Genomic DNA, 22,312 nt, shown 5'->3' with positions numbered 1-22,312 from the left:
CCTCGTGGGGAAGCAGCAGATGACAGCCCATGCTGTGGACCCACGTCTGCGCCGATCGCGCTCCTGCAGTGGGAAGGAGCGAGGCGCTGTGCGGCCCAGGGCTGCAGGAAGCTCAGCGGGTCCCTCGGGAGCATCGCTGAGCCTGGCAGCACAAGGCGGGGAGAGGAGCCTGCGCTTCCAGCTTACGACTTTCCTGTTGCCCAAGCCAAAGGTCAGCGTGAACTGCCCGAGTCCAAGTCTTGGAAGGACTCTTCACATAACAAAAGAACCTCCTACCAATTGTCTTGTTTCCTCGAAAATCCACTCGGCGCCCATCAGCGTGAAGCCTTTGCGTTGTGGGGAGCTTGGCAGCACGCGACGCAGCGCGGTGCCACCCCGAGGCGAGGGCAGGAGCCTGCTCCTTGTGCCCCGTGTGCGGGCAGCAGCGCTTGGAGCCGTGCTGTGTGGGGCCATCCCACTGGTGTGCGGGCAGCGTGAAGGGAAGGCAAGCGAGCGGGGTCCGCTGGCACCATGGGGATGGTTGGGGAAGAGGGGGGTCTTAAACCCACGTGGTGAAGTTGATGCCGAAGCTGTGGGAGCGCTCCCGTCCCGCCGTGAAGGTGCCCGTGTGTGTTCCTGACCGTCAGCTCACTAACGGGGCTGGGTCTGTACGCAGGCAGGCTCTCGTCGTCGCTCTGGGTGTGCCAAGCACCTTGGCTGTCCTGCAGGATGTGCTGGCGTTGGGCTCGGACAACCTTGGATTACCTGTTGAATTCTCAGGGTATGAGAAGTGGGTTTTGCACCTTAAACTCCGCTGGATTTCCCTCTTGTGGCAGCTGTACAGGGTTTTTCTTGGAGCTCTGAGTACTGAAGTGAGGAGCTGCGGCCCAGAGGGTGACTTCCTCGCATCAGCCCTGGGGAGTGAGCACGGGGCGCTGCAGACCCAGCAGGAAGGATTTGGGACTTCAGAAGGTTTTCCTTTCCTCTTGGTCCAGGGCTGGGGTTCACAGAAAGTGGCTTTGTGGCCAGCTCCCACCCTCTGAAGTAGCCGGCGTGGTCTGCCTGCAAGCTGCAGCCTCGTTCCTCCAGCACCTGGTGCCCTCTGTGCTCCCTGCCCCCATCAGCGCGTGGTGCTTGTGGCCGTGTGTCGAGCCTGCATCTCAGGAGGGCCTTTCGTACCACTGCAGTTCCCAGCACTAGGTTGGGAACCTTTTTTTTTGCCCCTTTTCAGCTTCTGTTTTCATCCTGCAGCTCCGTGCACTCCCGGATGAGTTCTCCCCATGAGTGCAGAGACCTGCCCTTGCTGTGGGTGCCCTCGCTGGCCTGATGGGGAGATGGAGAGGTCGCAGCTCAATGGTTGGACGTTGCCATCACCCTCTTGCTGTTTATGTCCCTCTCTTTGCTGCTTGAGTTTAAACTTCTTAATTTTATGAGCACGCTTGGCTCCATTTGCAGCACCGAGGGCCTTTCCTGCTTTCTCAGACCCAGGAGATTCCCCAGCTGCTGTCCCCAGCATTTAATGAATCGGCCTCGTCTCCAGCCAGGGGCTTCCTACCCTCTGCCCCGCCACTGGCAGCGCTGCTTCCCTCAGGGGCAGCTGGAGAGCAGCGTCCCTGTGCTGAGAAGTGGCTGGCAGAGGGAATGAGCTCGCGGGGTGGTTTTGTGCTGGCGCTGGACTGCAACCCAAGCGGCAGCCGACGCCAAAGAACAGAGCTGCTGTGCAGGTGACAGCATGTCCTGGGGAAGCTCCGCAGGCCTTCCAGCTGCAGGTAGGTCACTGAAATGTGGTCTCGGGAGCCACTTTCCCTGGCCCCAGCCGTGCAGTATCCCCACAGCACGCGACTGCGAGCCTCTGCAACTCTCGCCCCCTTCCGCTTGCCCTCTGTTTATTTTTGGCAGGGTGCAATTTCAGCCGACCGCACGGCTTTTCAGATTGCCAGGGGGCCCCAGCGAAGGAGCAGCGGGGGCTGGCAGCGCCGCGGTCGTGCCTGGAGGCTGGGTCTTGGTGCTCGCTCTGCTGACTGCTCCAAAGCTGGAGGTGTCCGGCAGCACGGGTGCCTCACGGCTTGCTGTGCTTCTGGGTTGCTTCTGCTCAGAGCTGCCCCCAGTCCCTCTCTCACCTCCGCCTCTGTCCTGCCCACTCACTGCGGGCTCCTGGGGGACAGATCGAGCTCTGGGGAAAACTGGTGGGGCTTTTTGAGAGCTCCGGGAAACCTCCCTATCGTGGTACAGCTCTTCCCCGTTCCGTCATGACTGGGGTTGGCTGCCGGCGCCAAAGACTGGAACACATTTTAACTACAAACCTTTCCAGACATCATCTGGGACCGTCTGCAGCTTATTTTAAACGCTCTGGATCTTCCTTTGTTTTAAGACTTTTGATCTCCTTGTAAGCTAAGACTTCATCTGCTTCTTAAACTTTTAAGATTTATTGGGTTTTGGTTTCAGCTGTGTAAGGCCACCGGTTGCTTCTTGGTCTGGATTTCTATATTGGAGCCAGCTGATGGGTTGTCCTTTGGGACATCAGGGTATTTGTGATTATTTTTAGCTTTTAATTGGCAGGGATCGGTGCTTTGAGCTGCGCAGTGTCAAGGGCTTTTCTTCCTTGTGCTCTCAAGAAGCTTTTCTCTCCCTTTCATCTGGAGGCAGCTGTGTTTCTCTGCCGCTCGCAAGGCGCAGAGTGCATGGGGAGACCGGCTCTGAGCCACGGTCCTGAGGACTTGCAGGGACCGGGGCTCGTCTTGGCCGGGTCTTGGTGGCGAGGCAGCAGCGCTGCAGCGAGCGCCCAGCGGGACGTGGCCGGGCCAGGCCGCCCGTGCTGTGCCCCGAGGAGAGCTGCGGGCTCACTTGGGGTGACCTTGGGCATCGCTTCCCTGCGCTGGGCCGCTATTTTTTCCCCTCCTCTTCCCCTCTTTTGTCTTGCCCTGCTTAATTGTAACCTCTTTGGGCCAGGAGCTCTGTGTGTATAAAGGGCCCAGAACAATATGCCCCAGATGTTATTGTACAAACCCTTCCTCATCAGCCACGAGGTTGCACAGGAAAGAAATTTTAAAAAAGACTTTTTCCAGCGTTTTCGTCTTGCATATGTGGTTGGGAGCCTCACTCTGAGTCCTGGGTCTCAGAGACAAGGGATAGCACTGGAACTGCAGGGGGTTGTTTTGGTTTTTCTCTATGGAAGAAAAGAACCCCCCAGCCTCTTTTTCTCACCCTCGTGACTGCAGGGAATAGCTTGTAAATGTGACTGGGACAGACCTGGCAAGCTGAAATCTTATGGCAAGTAAAAGAGACCCCAATACTTAAACAAAAGACCACCAACCCCTTCTCTGCCTTTCCGATGATCTCTGGGTGTTGTTTTGCCCCCTTTATGGTACTTTCAGTGTTTCTGCGGTTCTGCTTTGGGGAGGTGCTCAACTCACTTGCACTTGTCTGCAGCTTGTTTCAGTTTCAGGTTCCCTGGGTTGGAGCACTTTACATTGCAAACACTGCAGGGGAGTGCTTATTTGTTTTAAGACCACAGCTTGCTTTGGAATTTCTCCCATCAAACTTTAGGACTTTTTTTTTTTTTACTCTCCCCCCCCCCCCCCCAAGAAAGAAAGAAGTTTTCTTAGTCTCATCTTGCATCAGATTTGACACCAGGCCAACAAATGCAGCCTGGAAGGTGCTTCTCTGAGGCTTCTTGTCTGAGTGAGACCTGGGTGAGGATTCGTGGTGGAAATGCAAAAATGCCTGTTGGTTTTACCAGGACATGTTTTCCCCATGACGCAGCTGCCCCTGGGGGACAGCGTGGGGCAGATCCCGATCCCCGTTTCTCGTCCGGAGGTGGCTGTGCCGGACCAGTGCAGGTTTGGCTCTCTCAGGTCCAGCGGGGCTGTTTGCTCCAAAGCAACCAGAGTCCTGGGATTTTACCAAATGTTTCTAATTAGGTTGTTCTCAATTTGAAGAGCCAGAGCTGGCTGTACGGCACACAGTGGAAAGCCTGACCAGTCGCTGAAACCACGCAGAGAGGTGGGTCCTGCTTTCATGCCGAGGTGCGGGGAGGCCTCGCCTCTCCTTGGCGCTTCTCAGAGGCAAAAATAGATTCCCAACGCGGGGAGAAGCTGCTGGCCCTGCCCTCGCTCACACGTCCGCCCTGCTTTGGGAACGGGGGGGATCAGAGCATGGCAACCTGCTGGCACAGCCGGCCCCACAGCCCAAAATTGAGGCTCAGAGCTGGGCTCTTCTTGGAGGCTGCTCCCGGGGCCACGGTCGCGCTGTGCTGCTGCGGATGTTTGCCTCGGCCGGGGGAGGCAGCGCAGTTTCCACAAGTGCTCACAGGAAGCAGTATTTATTAAGGCTCGAAATGTATTTTTTCCCTTCTGTTAGGGCCCTGTCTCGCTCCATTGTCTGGAATTCCCATGCAAAGACTGGCCCATAACGCAAAAAAAAAAAAAAAAAAATCCTGAAAGCGGGGGCTGGAGCTCCCAGGGCTCTGGCTGTCGGCTGCCTGACTCTGTGCAAACAGTCTGGGCATGAAATCCCCCAGGACTGAGCATAAAGGTCTGATTCAAACTGAGAACGGTGTGTGAAGCAGCTCGGCTCGCACGTTGCCGTCTGCCTCCCCTTTGCCAGGGCTGGGGGCTCCCGAAACGCCCTGCGGAGGAATCGGCTCCCTGGGGCCTGGTAGAGGTGGGAGACGGGCGGCAGGGCCGTGCCGTGCGCCGAACCGGGGCGGAAATTATCAGGGGAGCGAAGAATGAGCAGGATATCACGTGCCGGCCGTGTGCGCGCGGGGCTGGGGGAGAACAAAGCGTGGGGAAGCCCTGCTCCGCCGCCGCCCCCACCCCGCTTCCTGCCCGCATGGGGACGGAGCTGCTGGGGCAGGGAGCGTGGGGGCAGGAGGCAGCCCCCAGCTGCCTGCCAGGGCTCGGGGGGCTGCTGGGCTCTGCCTGCCTCAGTTTCCCCTGCCTGAAAGGTGCCGGGTGCCAGGGCACGGTGTGGCAGGGCTGTCTTTGCCTGTTGTAGGGTGTTCCTGTGGCAGTTGTGGGGTGGATGAAGCCTTGGGCATGCCTGCAGTCTGTGGCTGATGGAGGTGTTTGAGGGAAGGTCTGAGAGGCGTGGGGAGAAGAGTGCTGGCACCAGACAGTGGGGCCTGGGCTGGCCGGGTGCCTGCTGTCGGTCTCCAGGCAGAGCCGGGGCGCACTGGAGGACTCAGCCCAGAGGTCGGAGCCTGCAGGGAAGGAGGGGGCTCCCAGCCCGTGAGGAAGCCTGGCTGCCCCATGGGTGCCACGCACCCGCAGCAGCCCCTGAGGCTCAGCGTGGGCCGGGGGCTGAGCACGGGGCAGTCCCGGGGCTCCACCACCGCTGCCCCTCGCACACCAGGTCCTGCCCCTCGCTGAGCTCAGGCTTGCCTCCCTTCTTTCTCTTTTCCTCCATTCCTTTTAGACCCTGCCCCGCTTCCCCCTGTGCACCCTTTTAGCACAAGAACCCCCTTTTTAAAAAAAATATTATTATTAATAGCTATTGAGAGCCAATAAAAAGCTTTATGGGCTTTGGCCGAGCCTCAGGGCTTGCAGTGTGCTCATTTCCTGCAGTCGGAGCGCTGAGGGGTGTGGGTTTGCTTGTTTAACCCTAGGTAATAGGGCCGCGGCCGTCGGTGGTGGCAACTGGAGCTGGAGAGGAGCAGGGGAACGGGGGGGGGGGCTGCCTCCCAGCGGGGCCTGGGAACAAAAGCCGGGGTGATTAGCACTGGTGGGGAGCGGGCTGTGCATGCGCGTGGCCGTCTGTCCGGCCGGCTCTCACGTGGCTTCCCGGCGTGCTCTCGGTCCTGCCTGGCCCTCTGCACGCTCAGCCCCGTGTTGAACAGCCGGGCTGCCCCGTGCCTCCGGGAGGGAACGCTGCAGCTCAGGGCGGGCAGGGAGCACCGCTGTGCTCGGAGCTGAGCGGGGGGAGTTGTTGTCCCACCCCCCAAAAGGGGAGCAAGGGGTCGGTTTGGCTGTGAAGCTGGGCTGCCGCAGGTCAGCAGCACGGCGGGGCTGTGCCGAACCCATGGCCAGGTAGGCACAGGGCAAGGAGCTGGCCCAAGGGCTGAGCCCTGCCGTCCCTCAGCGGGGCTCCCTGCGGGTGCTGCACAAGCTCTGGTTTCGTGCTCTGGCTTCCTCTGCCCCGTGGTTTCCTCGCCCTCCGTGCCAGAGAGCGAGCAGGGGGTGGCTGCGATCCTTCAGAATCGCGGGTCTGACGGCTCTGCCTCCTGGGTGGCATCACCCTGCTTGGAGCAGGACCTGGCTTCGTGTCCCACCTGGGCAGGGCGACAGCACGGTGTGCACGTGTGCCCGGCCCTCAGTTGCTCTCAGTGGGGGTAACGGGGCCCGGCTGCAGCTGGCCTCGGGGCTGCTGTGCCCAGAGAAAGCCCGTCCTCACCGCCAGCAGCCTGCCCCCTGGGGACGTCGTTCTCCCAAAGGAACTCTTCTGGCTCCGACTCACTGTTTTGCCTCCTGCCGTGGCCAGGCTTTATTCATTTATGGCAGCATTTTCACAGCTGGACCTGCTGTGCTGCTCCTGTTCCCCCAGCCCTCCATTGCCATGCCCTTTGTCATCGCTAGTGGGCCGTGCTCCGTGGGAGATGGGAGCCATCGTGGCGCTGGGACTCCCTCTTGGCAGCTCCCTCCCCATCACCTCGTGCTCATTTTCTCCCTGTCTTTCTGCAGCTCGCCGAGCGAGGAGCCGCGCCGGGAGGACCATCTCCGCAGGATGTTCTCTCCACCAAAGAGCTCCCTGTAACTGGCGACGATGACAATCCCGGCGGGACCTCGGAAAGCACTAACGTTTCTGTAGCCCAGCACCCGTGGGTGGCCGCTTCTCCCTCCTTCTCCACGCCCCTCCCTCCCATCGCACCGGGATGGTGTATTAACCAAGGAGAGCCCCGCTTCTTTTCTCCTCGCCCCTCAACTTTCGGCAGCTCTGGGATTTGTATGGCAGCAGCGTAACCGTGGAGAGGCCGGGGTATCACAAACTTATGGATTTTGATAAGAGAGGAGGGAAAGGGGAGCTGGAGGAAGGTAAAAGGATGTCCAAGACGGGTGGAGGAAGGAGCAGTCATGGAAGCCGGAGTGCTGGAACCAACTCGGGAGTCTTAATGGTGGGTCCCAACTTCCGCGTCGGCAAGAAGATTGGATGCGGCAATTTCGGGGAGCTCCGTCTAGGTGAGAAGGGCTTCTTCTGTCCTCGCTATGCCTGCTTGTGCCGTGATCGCTGCGTCGTCCTCCTGCAGCAGGAGGAGCTGGTGTGGGCACTAAGGATGCTGACCAGCCACGCGGGTGCGGAGGCATCGTGTGCTGGGGTAACTCACGCTCCTGTCGTGGGGCTTTCTTTCCCTCGGCACCTCCCCGCTGTGCTTCATCTCCCAAACCCCCTCTCAGAGCTGACGGACCGATTGCAGAGATGTTTCTGTCTCTTTCCCATACCTGTTGCTCTGGGGGTTCCTCATAGATCGCGCTAAAGCTCAGTCCTGGTGTTCCTGGTGCAGGATCCCTCGGAGGATGACGTGTGCCGAGGTGCCGCTGTGCTCCCAGAGCTCCCCATGCTGCCCTCCTGCTGTGCCCTCTGCCTTGGGAGGTCTGCGTGGCGCTGGGCTGCTGGGGAAGGGGCAGCGTGTCGTTCTGGGGAAGTTCCCTGGTTGGTAAAACCGGCTCATTTCACATACCCTCCTGAAACTTTATGGAGGGGAGAGAAAAAGGGCTGAACAAAACCCCAAAATTCTCGCGGTCACTTTCAATTCTGAACCACATTTATCAGGAAAGATTCAAAAGCAAACTCTTCCTCGGAGCGGGGTAAGGGGGGGGGGGTTGTTCTTTCCCAAGGAGGCAAAGTGCCCCAGGAGGTTTTCAGCAGGCTTTTAACTCCCCGGTGGGCATCGGGCAGCCGGGAGAGGCCGGGCAGGGCCGTGGTGCAGGCTGGCTGCCTCCAGGAATGCGCGTTGGATGCGTCGGCAGAGCCGGTGCCAGGCAGGGCGTCAGCCTTGGCTGCGCTGCGAGCGCTTTGGGAAAAGGGCTGTGCCGGAGGGAGCTGGCAGAGAGCCGCTCCCCGGAGAGGCTGGGGCTTCGTGCCGCCGTGGGGCTCGTTGCTGCGCCGTGTTCCAACCAGCGCCTTGTCGAGCCAAGTTCCGAGCAAAGCCTGCAGTCGGCGGGGTCTTGGTGGGCTCTTGGGGTTTGAAAGGAGCAGAGGTGGAGGCTGCCCCGAGCCGCTGGCAGCCCTGGCCCTGTTTCCCCACCTCGGCGAGCCAGCCCTGCGTGCGGGGAGGTAACAGTAGCTTGGTGTCAGCTCTTCCCAGCCCCACAGACTGCCTGCTGCCAGCCTCAACCATCCTGCCCCCGACCTCCCCGCTGGGATCACTGCTAAATTGCAGGACCCGCGGCTGAGGGTCCGTCCCTGGCAGCGGGCAGAGCTCTGCTCCTTCCTGCCTGTTCCAGGGGAGGGAGGCTCCCGGCAGCGTTGGTGTTTGGGCCCAGCAGCTGCTCCTTTCACCCATGCCTGGGACCGGGTGCCCTCGGAGCCTGTGCCACCTCTTCCAGCCCTGCACATCCTCCAAGGTCCTGCTCTTGTGCCCTGCTTTATTTTGGGCTTTTCCCCAAACTCTTGTAGTTGGAAGAGAACTGTGCAGAAAGCCAAAACAGCTGGGGCTGATCCTGCTGCTCAGCACCAAGGCCTGATTTGACCAGGCTCCTTGTGTTCTGGGTATGGCACCAGGGCAGTGCAGGGCAGCTTCTGGGCCTTCTGTGCACTTTTCCTACCCCGTCCCACCCCACAGAGCCTACCCCTAATGCCGTCATGGGCTGAGCACAAGACCTCACTGCAGCAGCATGAGCCACAGCTACGTGGCTCTTCTAAAATCGCATCGCTCTTCCTTCGGTGTGCCTCTGAGCTGCCTCAGGGCCCGGGAATGCCCTTGAGACCTGACATTAAGTAGGGATTCCTCAAGAGGAGCTGCAGGGGTCAGGAGGGATCCCTCTGTGCCGTGGTGGTGGAAGCAGGGATGCTCCCTGGCATGCTGGGCACCCAGGTTTCCCCTGGGAAGGAAGCGTTCAGTCCTCAAAGCAGGCAGGTTGTGGAGGCCAAAGTGTAACTCAGCGCTTCAAAAAAAAAAAAATTCTTTGTGCTTTTTCCTTTAAAAAAAAAAAAAAAAAAAAAAGCCCAGAGATCTTGCAGAAACACGTTTGGAGGCAACTCCTCCATTCCCAGCAGCGGGGGATGGAGAGGGATGAAGTTGTCCTCGAGCAGGTGCCGCGTTGCCCGACTCCACTGCACCGGGAGGCAGGCGCCGCTCAGCCCCTGGCTGGGGACACACGTCCTCCGAGGTTTGGAGGTGTGCAAACTCAGGGGCCGTTTGTTAAACATAATTAATAGAAATAAACTTTTATTGGAGGTGTGGGGCGCTTGCGGGCAGCCAGAAGGGGAAGGACTTGGCCAGGGCTTCCTGGCTGCCGGAGCTGTGCGTGGATCCCCCCTCGGTGTCCGCGCTGCCCTTGGCATCCTGCTCATTGCGCCAGGCCGTGGCCTGGTGTAACAGTGCTGCTGGAGGAAAAACACTCCAGAAAGGTCTGAGGTTGGAGCCTGGAGCACCTGGGTGCTGTGCAAGTGCCGGACTGCCCCAGAGCTGCCTCGGAGGCAGGAGCAGCCATTTGTCTGTGCTGCCTTGGGGAGGTGGGATGAGGATCTGGGGATCCGGCAGGAGCTGCTGCTTTTGGTCTTCTTACACTCAACTTGTGGACGTTCGTTGTTTGCAGTGTTTTGTGCTTGCCCCTCTTCACCACCCCAGAGTGGAAATATGGCAGCTGTCTTCCTTCGAAGTTAGAAGATGGAAGTTAACTTCTCTTTAAAAATTAAGACAGCATCGGGGAGGGAGAGGAAGACAGCAGTGGGTCCTTGTGCAGCGTACGAGCCAGCAGCAGGTCGCTGGGGACGTGTCCCTGCCCAGGGAGCGCGTGAGCTGCTGGGGACGTTCCCAAGCCTGAGCTGTGGCTTTCACCCACGGCACGCAGGCTCCTGCTTGCCCACGGGCTGCTGCTGGGGGCACAGACGGTAACCTAAGAAAATCCAGGCAGTGGTCAGCGCGCTGCACTGAACGCTGCTCCGGCTTCGGCTCTGCGGAGATGTCCTCACCCACTCGCCCATCGCGAAGGGCTCAGAGCAGCCTCAGCTGGGTGCCACAACGGGTCCGAGCTGCAGCGCTGCCGGGCAGCTCCTGGGCAGCTGCGGGAGAGGAGAGGAGAGGAGAGGAGAGGAAAGGAAAGGAAAGGAAAGGAAAGGAAAGGAAAGGAAAGGAAAGGAAAGGAAAGGAAAGGAAAGGAAAGGAAAGGAAAGGAAAGGAAAGGAAAGGAAAGCCCCCGGCCTGCTGCTGGGCAGCCGCTGGCCTCCCTCGCGGACAGCTCACGCTGGTTTTTCCCCTTGGTCTTTCACAGCCTCCTGCAGAGGAAGGTCAAACTCTAAAATAACCTTTTTTTTTTTTTTTTTTTCTTCCTTCCCTCTGATCTATTAAAAAGCACCACTCCGAGGAGCTGTCGTTGCCTGTGCCGAGGCAGCTCGTGGCCACTGCTGGGAGCTTCTGTGCCATGGGGCTGCCTCGCACGGGGGCCACAGGAGCCCAACAAGCCACGGCGGTGCCATTGCGCTGCTGCTGAGGGCAGGAGCTCTGTCTGGGGGCACGGCGCGGAGCCCAGCCCCTCTCTGGGCCGTGATGTGCAGGAGCAGGTGCCTGATCCCACCGCTGCCAAATCTGCCCTCGGGAGGGGGGCATGGGAGTGTTAAGAGAAAGCCAGGGCTGGCTTTTAAATGTGACGCGGCTCAGCCAGGCCCCCCCGGCTGCCCCCAGCCCCGCGGCGTGGCGGTGATCTGACGGGCAGCCCCGTGCAGGTGCTCGCAGCCCCATTTGGAGGCGCCGCCAGCGCTGAGCGGGGCAAAGGCCTCTGCAAGGGCAAATATTTGCTTGCTGCCTCCCGGCCTGCCACTTTTTTTTTTCTTATTCCCCCCCTTCCAAGCCCCCTTTGGTTCTGTGAGGCCAGCGGTGCTGCCTGCTCACGGGGCAGCCCCAGGACTCAGCAATTTTGGGGCATCCAAGCTGCCAGTGCTTCTCCCTGCTCCTCATTCCTAGCAGCTTTGTCCCAGCCCTCTGAGCACCACAGGAGGGGACAAACCACGGGGGTATGAAATGATTTGGGGGCATCAAGTGATTTGGACTCGTTTCTCGGCCAGCTCCCTTACAGGCCGGTTTTAGTGTCCCACCAGCAGCAGGGCTGCAGCTCTCCTGCTGTGTATTTGTTGATTTTTTTGCCCTATTAAGACCCAGCCCAGCCTCAGGGAAAACCCTGCCATGGTTTTAGGGCTGCATGTTACTGCCCTGAAGGCAGCAGTGAGTTTTTGGACCTAGCAGCAAGGCTCTGTGGCTAGGGCACGCGGGGGCCCAGCACCGTCCTGCCTCCCCCCGTCCTAGCGGGAGCCGCTCTGTTAATGCCTCCCATTCATCCCTCCTCCCGTAATCCTGCCGCTGACTCTGGCGCTCAGCAGCTGGCTCTGATGTCACCCGGCAAGGATTTATTGCTGCTTCAGGTGGAGAGCAGCAGTCGGAGCAGATGAAATCTTATGCCAGGAGGAGCCTGTGCCCTGAGCAAATTGCTGCGAGGAAATCCGAGGAGACAGAGGCAGCTCCGAGCCTCAGCGGGGCGGCTGCTGGCCCTCGTGCTGTGGGAAGGGGCTGCCTGCATGGCCCTGGTGGCCCGGAGAGCTCTGGCAGCAGGGGCTCTGAGCCATTTGCAAACCTCTCACCTTTTTCTTTGTGGACCTCGGGCAGAGGTGGTGCTGACGCTCCCCAGGTGCAGCACCTTCCTCCTGCCCTCCTGGCTGTGGCGCAGACGCCGTAGCTGAACCTTTCTGTAGCTGGGGGCGTGAAAACCCTGCAGTGAAGGTGCTGAGCTCTGTAGGAAGCCATCAGCGGGGCTTTGGGGCAGTGGGGGAGCTCTTCCAACTCTCCTGGGCCCCCAAAGGCATTCCAGCCCTCCCACAGCACCTCGGTGCCTTCAGCTCCTCGCACAGCGTGGGGCCGTGCGGGGCTGCTCCCAGCCGGGGCACCTGAGGGCCTAAATCCTCCCTGCTGCTGGGCTCAGCGCCGTTCCTCAGCTCCTCCCAGCCCCGCTGCCTCGCCTCCATCTAACGGTGGGACCCAAGGGGGGAGGCTGGGTGCTGGGCCTCGGTCCTGCAGCCACGCTGCCCCTGCGCCCCCGGGGGCCTCCCCTTCCTCCCGGCCCCGTCCCGGAGCAGGGCGGCTGCAGCAGCCCCCCGGGGAGGAACGGCCGGCGCAGGGAAGCTGCCCCCTCCCAGCGAGCTTGGCAGCGGCCCCCAGCAGCCGGGGGAGGAATGCGGGTGCCCCATCTGGGGGTAATTAGCAGGCGTGTTGCAACGCAGCGCAGTGGGCTCCGGCTCCTGCTCACGCCTCGAGGCCTGGTTCTGGGTTTGGGAGCTGCCGAACCTGTTGGGGATGTTGTGCAGTCCCTTGGGGACTGCAGAGGGCGTGGGGGGGGGTAATGCAAAGGCTCGCTCACTTCCAATGCCTTTTGTTCTGTCTTTCCCTGCAGGAAAGAACCTCTACACCAACGAATACGTAGCTATCAAATTGGTGAGTCTTTTTGTGGTCCGAGGTGGTGGGGGGGAACGTTTGGGCGGCCTCAGAGGGCAATTGTTCGCCCTGCCCAGCCTGTTAAAGTGGGTCGGGACAGGCTGCGTAGGGGAGCTGCGCTCGCTGCTAGGAATTGAGGGCATGCAGGCAGCCAGCGTCACTCCAGGTGGGGTGATGCAGCCCTGGGGAGAACAGCTGGGGCTTTACTTCACCAGGAGCTGGCTGTGGCCTGCTGTCAGCACCCCTTCAGCTGGTACCAGCGCAGAGAGCTCCTGGAGAGTGTGGTGCCGCCAACACCAGCTCTGTGAACGCCTCCCCCAGCCCCTGGCTCTCTCTGGAGGGGTCGGATCAGGCTCCCGCGTGGGCTGGTTTCCTCTCCCCATCCCCTGCCTCTTTGTCTTCATTTTGCACTGTTGTTTCTCACCCCTGAATGCTGCCAGCCCCAGCTGCTGCCAATCTGTGAAGGAGGGGTCTGCCAGCCAGACCTCCTGAGCATCCCGCTCTGTGCCACAGCCTCACCTCTTCTCCTTCTCTCCTCCAAGGAACCCATAAAGTCCCGGGCCCCCCAGCTGCACCTGGAGTATCGGTTCTACAAGCAGCTTGGCAATGCAGGTACGGGGCCGGGGCTGAGCTGCTGCGGGCAGCCAGTGTCTGGGCGATGGGGCCAGGGCAGGGAGAGACTTCTCTAGAGGTGGCTGCACCTTCTGCAGCTTCGCTCCCCAGCCCGAGCCACTCCGTCCATCTGCTCAGCTGGGAGAGGCTGTCCTTACACAGCCACATCTGATCTTTGATCCCTTTTTATTTAGTTCTTCTCCCCAACTTCCCCTGCAGCCGTCAGGGGTGCAGATGGAGCTGTCTCCCTCGCCCTTCTGCCAGGAGCAGAGCTGGGCTGCCTGCAGCCTGGGGGGAGGACGTTGCGGTGACCCCCCACCAGCAGCCCCCGTGCTGGCTGCGGGAGCGGCGTGGCCGTGGCATCGTGGCCGCGTGCTGCTCGGCCCCGCCGCAACCGCTGACAGCCCCTGCTCTGTCTCTTGCAGAAGGAATTCCTCAGGTTTACTACTTTGGCCCCTGCGGGAAGTACAACGCCATGGTGTTGGAGCTGCTCGGCCCCAGCCTGGAAGATCTCTTTGATCTGTGTGATCGGACCTTCACGCTCAAGACCGTCCTGATGATCGCGATCCAGCTGGTGAGCACCGCACCTCCCCGGGGGGCTGCGTGGGGCCCCCAGCGCCGGGCGGGCCTCTCCTCATCCCTTGAGCTCTCCCTGATACAGGAGGGACGAGGCACGGGGCCGTTCCCTGTGCCCAGCAGGGTGGGTCGTGCCGGGTGGCCCTGGCTGAGCTGTGCTCTGCCTCGCCCTGCTCCAGGCACGGCCAGGTGTCTGTGACTGTCAGAGGTGCGGTTGGACCTCTGTGTGAGGGGAGCCGGGCTGCTGGCTGGGTCGAGGCAGTCTGAGCAGAATAGGGCCCGAGGGAGGAGGGCACGGGGCGCTGTGTCCGTGGCTGCGGTTGGCGCGTCTCCACCGCGGTGCTGACCTCCCCTCCTGCCCCCAGATCACGCGGATGGAGTACGTCCACACCAAAAGCCTGATCTACAGAGACGTCAAGCCAGAGAACTTCCTGGTGGGGCGGCCGGGCAGCAAGCGGCAGCACACCATCCACATCATCGATTTTGGCCTGGCCAAAGAGTATATAGACCCCGAGACCAAAAAACACATCCCCTACCGAGAGCACAAGAGCCTGACGGGGACAGCACGCTACATGAGCATCAACACCCACCTGGGGAAAGGTGCGTGTGCGCCGTGCCGCCAGCCCTGCCTTGGCCAAAATGGGGAGGGAAGGGGGCTGCGGGGCACGAGCTCCCCCCTGCTGGTGGTGGGGCTGGGGACAAACAGCCTCTGCTGCAGCCTGGGGGGTTGGCAGGGGACGTGGGGTGCTGTGGGAGCTGGTGGGGACAGGGAAGGGGGCTGTGGTGGGAATGTGCTTATGACTGCTTCTTGCCCCGCTCAGAACAAAGCCGCAGGGACGACTTGGAAGCGTTAGGACACATGTTTATGTACTTCCTCCGCGGGAGCCTTCCTTGGCAAGGCCTCAAGGTAATCGCCAGCTCCTGCTGTCCCCACGCGTGGCTCTGGCTCTGCCCCGGGCAGCAGCCAGGAATGGGGGAAGAAAGCTTTGGCCCCTGGGGTCGGCGCCTTGGTGGAGTCCAGGGCTGTTGCTCTGAGCTCTGTGCCTGACCCTGGCTGTGCTGAGTGTCTGCAGGGGCCCCCTCTTGGTGCCCCCCCTCTGTGGATATCCCAGCCACCGTCCCAGTGGCTGTCTGGGCGCTGCGCTCACCCCCAGCCTGCCCCGGGCAGGTTCCCAGCAGTGAGCTCTCACTGCCACCAGGGCCAGGGGCACCAAGACCCCGCTGCCTGTCTGACAGCGCCCAGTGCCTCCCCCTCTCCTCCTCACCTGCTCCTTGTCTCTGCCAGGCCGACACGCTAAAGGAGAGGTATCAGAAGATCGGCGACACCAAAAGAGCCACTCCAGTGGAGGTGCTCTGTGAGAACTTCCCAGGTGAGGGCTCTGCGTGGCCTGTCCTTGTCCCCAGCCTGGCCCCTTGCTGGCCTGGCACCTTGTCCCCCTGCCCCAACTGAGCCCGCTCTGTCCCCGCAGAGGAGATGGCCACGTACTTGCGCTACGTGCGGCGACTGGATTTCTTCGAGAAGCCCGACTATGACTACCTGCGGAAGCTCTTCACAGACTTGTTCGAGAGGAACGGTTACGTGTTCGACTACGAATACGACTGGGCAGGGAAACCGCTGGTGAGTGGGGAGGGAGCCGGGGATGGTGCGGGGCGCTCGTGTGAAGGAGGGCCCCAAATCCAGCTCCGAGCTGGGGAATCGGAGCTGTCACACGGGAGCTGGAGGCTCCTGGAGCTAAGGGGAACCCAGTGGCCGAGCTGGCGACTCGATTTCTGCCACGGGCACCCTCCGTGGGCTCAGTGCAGCCACACACCGGGCGGGGAGGTGAAGGGGCTGGGGTCTGGCCCCGATTCCGAGCTGCTCTGTACGTTTGGAGCAGGCGGTGGTGGGTGGCGGGAGGGCCTCTGGGGTGCAGCTGACGTTGTGCTTGTGTCCCCAGCCCACCCCCATCGGCACGATGCACAGCGAGGTGCAGGTGCAGCCCCCGAACAGAGACAAAGCACAGCCACACACCAAACACCAGGTGAGCAGCGGCGCAGCCCCGGCCGGGGCACAGCACCGAGGTCACGCGTGACTTGGGCTTCTGATCCATGCAGCGCCCAGCAGGGGCTCTTCATGGAGGAGGGACAACGGCGTCCTTTTTCCCTGTGCTGGCTGTTGGAGGGTTTCCTCCCTGTGGGTCTGGGCTTGAGGCTTGTGGAGGACCCTGGGCTGTGTCTCCGGGTCCAGGCGGCTGGCAGAAGCCGGGGGGAAGCAGCTGCAGGAGGCTGGAGCACAGCTGGGAAATGCCAGGGCTGGGCTCCAGCTCCCGCTCCAGCTCCAGCTCCAGCTCCAGCGGGGCTTAGCACTGCTGGGTGTGAGCACGGGACACACCGAGCCACCGTGGTGCTAAGGGCGATGCCCCCGGGTGCTGCATCCCCCCGGGGCAACGCGCTGCTCTGTTTGCTGTGCCACTTCTCTTCACCACTGGGACAGAGACACGGGACGAGGGAGGGGTGTTCTGGGAGGCTGTGTGGGGCGGCTCAGCAGCGTGTGGCCCCACACCGGGCACGTGGGGCCAAGCTGGGGGCAGCGCAGGGCAGAGCGATGGGCCGAGCTGCCAGCCATACTCTGGTGCCGTGGCTGTGCAGGGAGCATGGTCTGGGGACTGCTGCCAGCAAGAGCAAACCTCACACGTTTCCCCAAGCTGTCCTGTACGGACCCTGGTCTTCTTGGTTTGAGCATCCAAGGGGAGCAGGTGGGCTGGAGCCGAGCACGCAGCGCCCGTCCTCCTGCAGCCACGCGTCAGCCCTGGGTGGCCGGTGACTGGGCAGCGTCCCTAGGGAGGCGCAGCGTCTCCAGAGCGCATCTGGCTCCTTCCTGGGAACTTGCCCCCAGTGAGCTCTGCCCTCTGCCTCCAGCACCTGAGAAGTGCCGTGCTTGACTTCTCTCCTCGAGGGCTGTGGGGAAACCAGAGCACAAAACTCCCACAGCACTGAAGCAGTTTGGGACCTGGGGATCCGATGACCCCCAGCAGTCGTGCTGAGGGTTTGGCAGCGCGGTGCTGCATCGCTGGGGGAGCCCTTGAGGCACGGTGCAGCTCGGTTCCTCGTGCTGTCACCACGAGGAGCTGCGCCCGCCTCGGCAGAGTGGCTGCCAGTCCCACGCAGGGCGGCTGAGCTCCGTGGGGCGGGGTGGCCCCAGCTGCCCCATGCGGAGGGAAGAGCCCAGTTCTTTGTGGGGGCTGTGGTGTGAGCATGGCAGGGAGGTGCAGAGCCCCCCGTGTCCCAGCAGCGGTTTCAGGGAGGAGCCACCGGGACAGCGCAGGGCGACCGCCCTCCGCAACCACAAACTTGAGCTGCTCCGGTCATGGTTTTGCTTTTGCATGTCTTATTTTCTCGACTCCTTTTGCCACTCTTCTCCCCGCCCTTTCCCTCCACCTCTTCCCTTCTCTCCCCCATTCTTCTTCCTCTTTTCTTTTCTTTTGTTTCTTTTCATTCTGTTCCTCCTGCCTGGCGCGAGCAGCCGCCCGAGGGGACGGAGTTGTGGGATCCTCAGGCCGGTGGGCAGCCTGCCGAGGAGCCTTTGGGAGCTCACCTGGCAGCCGGCAGGCTCGGGGGGTCCGTCCAGGTACACGCAACCACGCGCCGAGGGCATGGGCGGGCTTGGGGGAAAGCAGAGCCAACCCGCGCCAGGCCCCAGGGTGCCTGCCGGCCGTGCCAGGCAGCAGCCCCGGGGCTGCGCACGCCGGGCTCTTGGCCAGGCTGCGACACGCCGGCACAGGGCTGTCCCCGTGTGATGCCCGGGGCCCTGCTCCCGGCTCGCAGCCGAGGCTGGCGCTGCTTCCCGGGGCTGCCGCTGGGACTCGGAGGGCAGCTGGAGACGGGCACAGCGCCGGCTCTGCTCCGTGTCTGTGCCGGACACGGCCGTACCCCCGGTGGGGACTTGCCTTCGCCTCCATCGCTCGAATGGAGCGGCGGCTTTGAGCCCGGCTTCTCCTCCCTTTCCCTGGGCAGCCCTCAGCCTCGGCTCCCCGCCTTGGTCCCGTCCCTGCGCCGCCAGCCCCCTGCTCGCCGCCTCCTGCCCCTGCCTTGGGCTGGCCGGCTCCAGTCCGTGCGGTTTGGGGGGGGACACCTGCACCAGGGGCCCCTCAGCCCCCCCCCCAGCCAGGCCTGTGCTGCTTACTCCGTCTCTGCTGCCGTCCCCACCGCCGCTGCTCGTTCCTGCTGCTCCGTGACAGATCTCCACAGCCGCTGGGTCCTGGGCTTTCGCTCAGCTCCCATCGTGAGGGCCAGGGCAGGCCGTGGGGACAGCTCAGCCTGCCCCGCTCCTCCAGCGTCCCCTCCCTGCCCCTGCGGCTGCTCCCCGCTCCTGCTCTGCCAGCCTCCCTCCCATCTGCGCCCGCGCCCGGTGCTGCAGGCGGTGCTGGTGGCTCACGGGTCCCCAGGCTGGTTTCAGGGGGCTGTCGCTTGAAGGAGCCCCGCTGGCTGGGCACGGTGGCTGTCGGCCGGCAGCTCTGTGAGCCGGCGAAGGGCCAAACGTCCTCATGGGACAAGCAGCTTGGCGATGCCTGCGCATCCCCCAGGGTACTCCTGGCTTTGCGGGAGCAGCAGAGGGGTTTTCAGGCAAGTCCCCATTGCCTGTGCCAACCCCATCCCTGCCTCGGTGACCGGGTTTTCCTCTCGGCCCTGCCGCCTGTGAGCGGGCAGGGGCCCTGGGTGCTGGCAGGAGCCTGTGGGATGGGTGCTGGGCTCGGCCCCACAGGGCCCAGCAGTGCCAAGGCTTGGGATCCAACGACGAGAGCTGTGTCTGGGTGCTTGGCTTGGCAGAAGGATGATGTGGGGCAGCGAGCAGCGTCATGGGGCCGCCAGCAACCCCTGTCCTGTGGGGGTGTGCAGGGGACCCGGGGTCATTGCAATCGGCTGTGCTCAGCACCGAGGCAGAGCAGTGCTGGCTGGGCGAGGGCACCGTCCTCTTGCCCCGTGTGGGAATGCTGGTGCTCTTGGCTCTTGCAGGGCAGGGCTGAGGTGGGGGGGACAGGGGGGCTGTGCCACCACCTGGGGCTGCCACGGGGCTGGGGACGAGGCTGAGGACCAGCCGGTGCCCCGCAGGATGCCCCCGCACTGACACGGGCTTCCCCGCAGGTGATGAGCTCCACCAACGGAGAGCTGAACACAGATGACCCAACTGCAGGACATTCGAACGCCCCCATCACAGCCCCCACTGAGGTGGAGGTGACAGACGATACAAAGTAAGGATGTGTCCCGGCCCTGTCCCCTGGGGCTGGTCAGGGCTGTGGTGCCTTGCCTTGCCCCCCTGGGGGAGGAGCAGCCCAGCAAACATCTGCAGCTCCTCACGGGGACCCAACGAGTGGCGTCCCTGCAGGGCCACCACCCCCAGCTCCTTCCCAAACCCGGCACAGTGCCCGCACACACAGCTGGGGCCGGTCCCTCTCGGGGAGCCCCTGGCTCCAGCGGGCGGTGTTTGCCGTGGCTGTCATTGCGTGCCAGGGCCAGTGCCACCACGGTGAGCATCACTTGCTGTGGCCATCGCTGCGCTCTGCACCCGACCCAGGCCATGTGCTGGGGCAATTCTGCCCCGGGTGGGGCCCTCCAGGCTGCCAAAGGCTTTGTGTCCCCTGATCCCCCGGGGGTGCTGATCCCATCTGGGCCCGGGCACTGACTGGTCCCCTCTGTCCCCAGGTGCTGCTGTTTCTTCAAGAGAAGGAAGAGGAAAACCACCAAGCGTCGCAAGTGAGCTGCCGGGGCCGGGTGGAGCGGCGTGCGCGAGGGCTCCTCTCCCTCTGGCCGTGGCTGGATCTTGACCCGTGGAGCCGGCGGCGGCGGCCCCTCGGTTTGGACGGGGCTGGGGCCGAGCCAGCTGGCCTCCCCCGGCGCCCCACGCGCAGGCGGGGAGCGGGGCCTCCCCAAACTGCTTGTCCTTTCCTCCGCCACTCGCCCAGTGCGTGGCCGTTTACTCGAACCAAGCCCGACTTCGCTGAAGTTCCTGCGTCCGTCTAAAAGAAAAAAAGAAAAAAGAAACGGAAACAAATCCACAGCGTCACTTGCTTCTGAGTCTATACCTAGTTTGAAACGGGGATCAACTCTACAGACTCTAAAACGTCGCTGTCTTAGAAGAAGCAGAAGACAATTTCGAGAGCAGTGGGCTAAGGAGGAATTTTTTTTTTCTGTTGCTTCTTTGTCTCTTAAGTTAATTTAAAGTGAGTCTCGGTGCAGAGTGCTGAGTTGTCAGTCTTTGACCGTCATCTTCAGTGTTACCGAATTCTGCTCTTTCGTTAGGGCCCCTTGCCCCTGTCCCCCGTTAGGTTTCCCCTCCCCTTTCGTTAATGCCTGTGGTGACGAGCGCTGTGGTCTCTGGTACGGCGAGAAGTGCTGGGTGCGTGCGGGGCGGGGAGGAGGGAAAAAATGCGTTTACACTTCTTTTTACGATGCACTTTTGCTAGCAATACAAGTGATGTTTGGTCTTGCCATGAACAGCCAGTGACTCCCAGGGGCAGGGGGCACCGGGACAGGACCGAGCCGGTGTCAGGCAGCACCAGAGGGACCCGTGAGAGCACATTTCAGAGCTTGGAAGGAAAAGCATCTCCTCTCTGACGCTGTGATGTCTTAGGGCTGGATTTGTTTCCACAGCAGCTTTAGGTCTGTCAGGCAGCACAGGGCAGGTCCTGTGGCAGCGTTTTATTGGCCTTGATTTTACAGCCCCCGTGCCGTGTGTCCGAGCCCCTCGGGGTGACGGCAGGCACAGGGTGAGGGCGCAGGGCCTCATGCCAAGGTGGGCAGGGAGGCACTTGGCGACGGTGACTGGATGGCAAAGGGCACCGGGACGGCCAGCGCTGCCACAGCCACCGTCCCGGCAGCCTCTGCCCGCTCCCCGCTGCCTCCCACAGGGGGGCCGGGTCCGATTCTGCCAGGGGAGTGGGGGGTAACGAGGGAGGGAGGGAGGGGACCGGGTTTTTTTTAGCCATCGTGTCACCCACACACGCAGACCCCCAGACACCCTGTTCCTCACCACCCCAGGGCCACTGCAGCTTTCCCACGTGACTGACCCCGCGCTGTTGTGTGTATTGATCACCACACATTGGAGGGGGGGAGGGAGGGGCACGCTTATCTTTACCAAAACCCTGTTGTTCTACCCCGAGAGTGGGGCTGAGGCTGTGCTGAGGCTTCTGGGGAGGGTGGGGGTGGGGGAAAATGGGAACATCTGTGGCTGCTTTGAAGCATTTGTCCAAACCGAGCATCTCGGGAGGGAGGGGAGGCCCCAAATAGCACGAGGGGCTGCACCAGCCCACGGGGGTGCTCACCCTTCCTGCCCCAGCACCCATCAGGTACCTGCGGCCCCAAGGGAGGGCGCAGCACCACAGCCCCGCTTCTGCCTGAATTCAGGATTGAACCCAGCTTTGGCTTCTGGGCTGCAGCAGCCAGGGCAGCCCCAGCTGCTGCCGCATCCCCTGGCTGCGGTGGGGAACGATGTGCGGTGTTTGCCCTCACCTCCCCACCAAGGCAAAGAAACAAAACAAAACAAAACAAAAAAATCGCCTTAAATCTTCACTGGAAGCGGATCCTTCTCAGAGCATCGGCTCAGACAAACCCAAGCAGAGGCTGAAGAGGAGCCGTGGAGGGGCAGGGACACAGCCAAGGGTGTTTGCCTGACTCCAGCTGCTCACCTGCTGCCGCCAGCAGCTGCGAGGGGGGGGCCAGGGCTGCAGCCCCCAGGACTCCCTGTCCTTCCAGCACGGAGTCCAAATACTGAGATTGTACGTGAGGGCGTTTGTTCCATTGCAAGTTTAGTTACTGCTTTAAAACAAAGTGTACAGAAATGGCATTTAAATTTCTCTGATGCTTCTTTGAAGCCATAGAACTTAGGGGCTTTTGTTTTTTTTTTTTAATAAAAAATATAAAATAAAAATAATAATAAAAAAAATCTTTAAAACCCTCCACCTTTGTCTGTGTGTCAATGCATGACCCCAAGGGTGGGACAGAGATCTGCAGCCCCTTTTCCTCTGCGGCTCAACCAGCAGCGTTTGCCCCATGCAGGAGCTGCCACAGCCCCTTTGTGGGCTAGTGCCTCAGCCCCCAATATTCAGGTGCCTTTCCTGCTGCTAAACACTGCTGAGCTGCAGCCGCAGCCCCTTGGTTCTTTTTCATGTGAGCAGCAGGACCAAAGGCACAGGGGGGTGCTCAGGGGAGCAGCAGTGAGGTGATGGCTCCAGACAGGTCCCTGCTCAGCCCAGCTCTCCCCCAGGCTCCCCAGGGGTGGTTTCGGGCTGAGGCTGGAAGTCAATAGACACAGCTACCCCAGGACAGAGCTGTAGCTCAAGAAAGAAAAAGAGCAGGAAAGAAAAAAGCAGAAAAGAGCAGGAAAAGCCAGGATGGGGCCTTGTGCCTCCTCAAGGGTGGTGCTGCTTCAGTTGCAGGGTGGGAAGAGGCCAGGGTCCAGGCTGAGGGTTCCTGTGGGAGAGCAGCAGTGAGAGGTCTTGTGATTCTGGTTCATCCATCCCAACAAAGATGGGT

The 22,312-nt window shown here is 61.7% G+C and overlaps 1 protein-coding gene across 3 annotated transcripts in view; it reads left to right on the top strand.

Annotated features, from left to right (window-relative positions):
* Nucleotides 1–20,021, top strand: part of CSNK1G2 (casein kinase 1 gamma 2) — a 37,350-nt gene extending 17,329 nt beyond the window's left edge. For 2 of the 3 annotated variants that reach the window (XM_084302935.1, XM_084302934.1), the window contains exons 2-13: nucleotides 6,660–7,154; nucleotides 12,576–12,616; nucleotides 13,159–13,228; nucleotides 13,654–13,802; nucleotides 14,170–14,404; nucleotides 14,626–14,711; nucleotides 15,090–15,174; nucleotides 15,274–15,422; nucleotides 15,742–15,825; nucleotides 17,307–17,411; nucleotides 18,926–19,032; nucleotides 19,484–20,021. In XM_084302935.1, coding sequence (XP_084159061.1) covers nucleotides 6,968–7,154; nucleotides 12,576–12,616; nucleotides 13,159–13,228; nucleotides 13,654–13,802; nucleotides 14,170–14,404; nucleotides 14,626–14,711; nucleotides 15,090–15,174; nucleotides 15,274–15,422; nucleotides 15,742–15,825; nucleotides 17,307–17,411; nucleotides 18,926–19,032; nucleotides 19,484–19,538 — 1,353 coding nt within the window. In that variant the 5' untranslated portion in view covers nucleotides 6,660–6,967 and the 3' untranslated portion in view covers nucleotides 19,539–20,021. The remainder of the gene's footprint in view (nucleotides 1–6,659; nucleotides 7,155–12,575; nucleotides 12,617–13,158; nucleotides 13,229–13,653; nucleotides 13,803–14,169; nucleotides 14,405–14,625; nucleotides 14,712–15,089; nucleotides 15,175–15,273; nucleotides 15,423–15,741; nucleotides 15,826–17,306; nucleotides 17,412–18,925; nucleotides 19,033–19,483) is intronic. The other variant, XM_084302936.1, reaches the window with a different exon arrangement.
* The last annotated feature ends 2,291 nt before the right edge of the window (nucleotides 20,022–22,312 follow it).

Source organism: Netta rufina (genome assembly GCF_964035555.1).
Source record: "Netta rufina genome assembly, chromosome: 28".
Classification (NCBI taxonomy): Eukaryota; Metazoa; Chordata; class Aves; order Anseriformes; family Anatidae; genus Netta; species Netta rufina.
The sequence above is the reverse complement of the archived record's forward strand: the minus strand, read 5'-3'. Positions and strand labels throughout refer to the sequence as shown.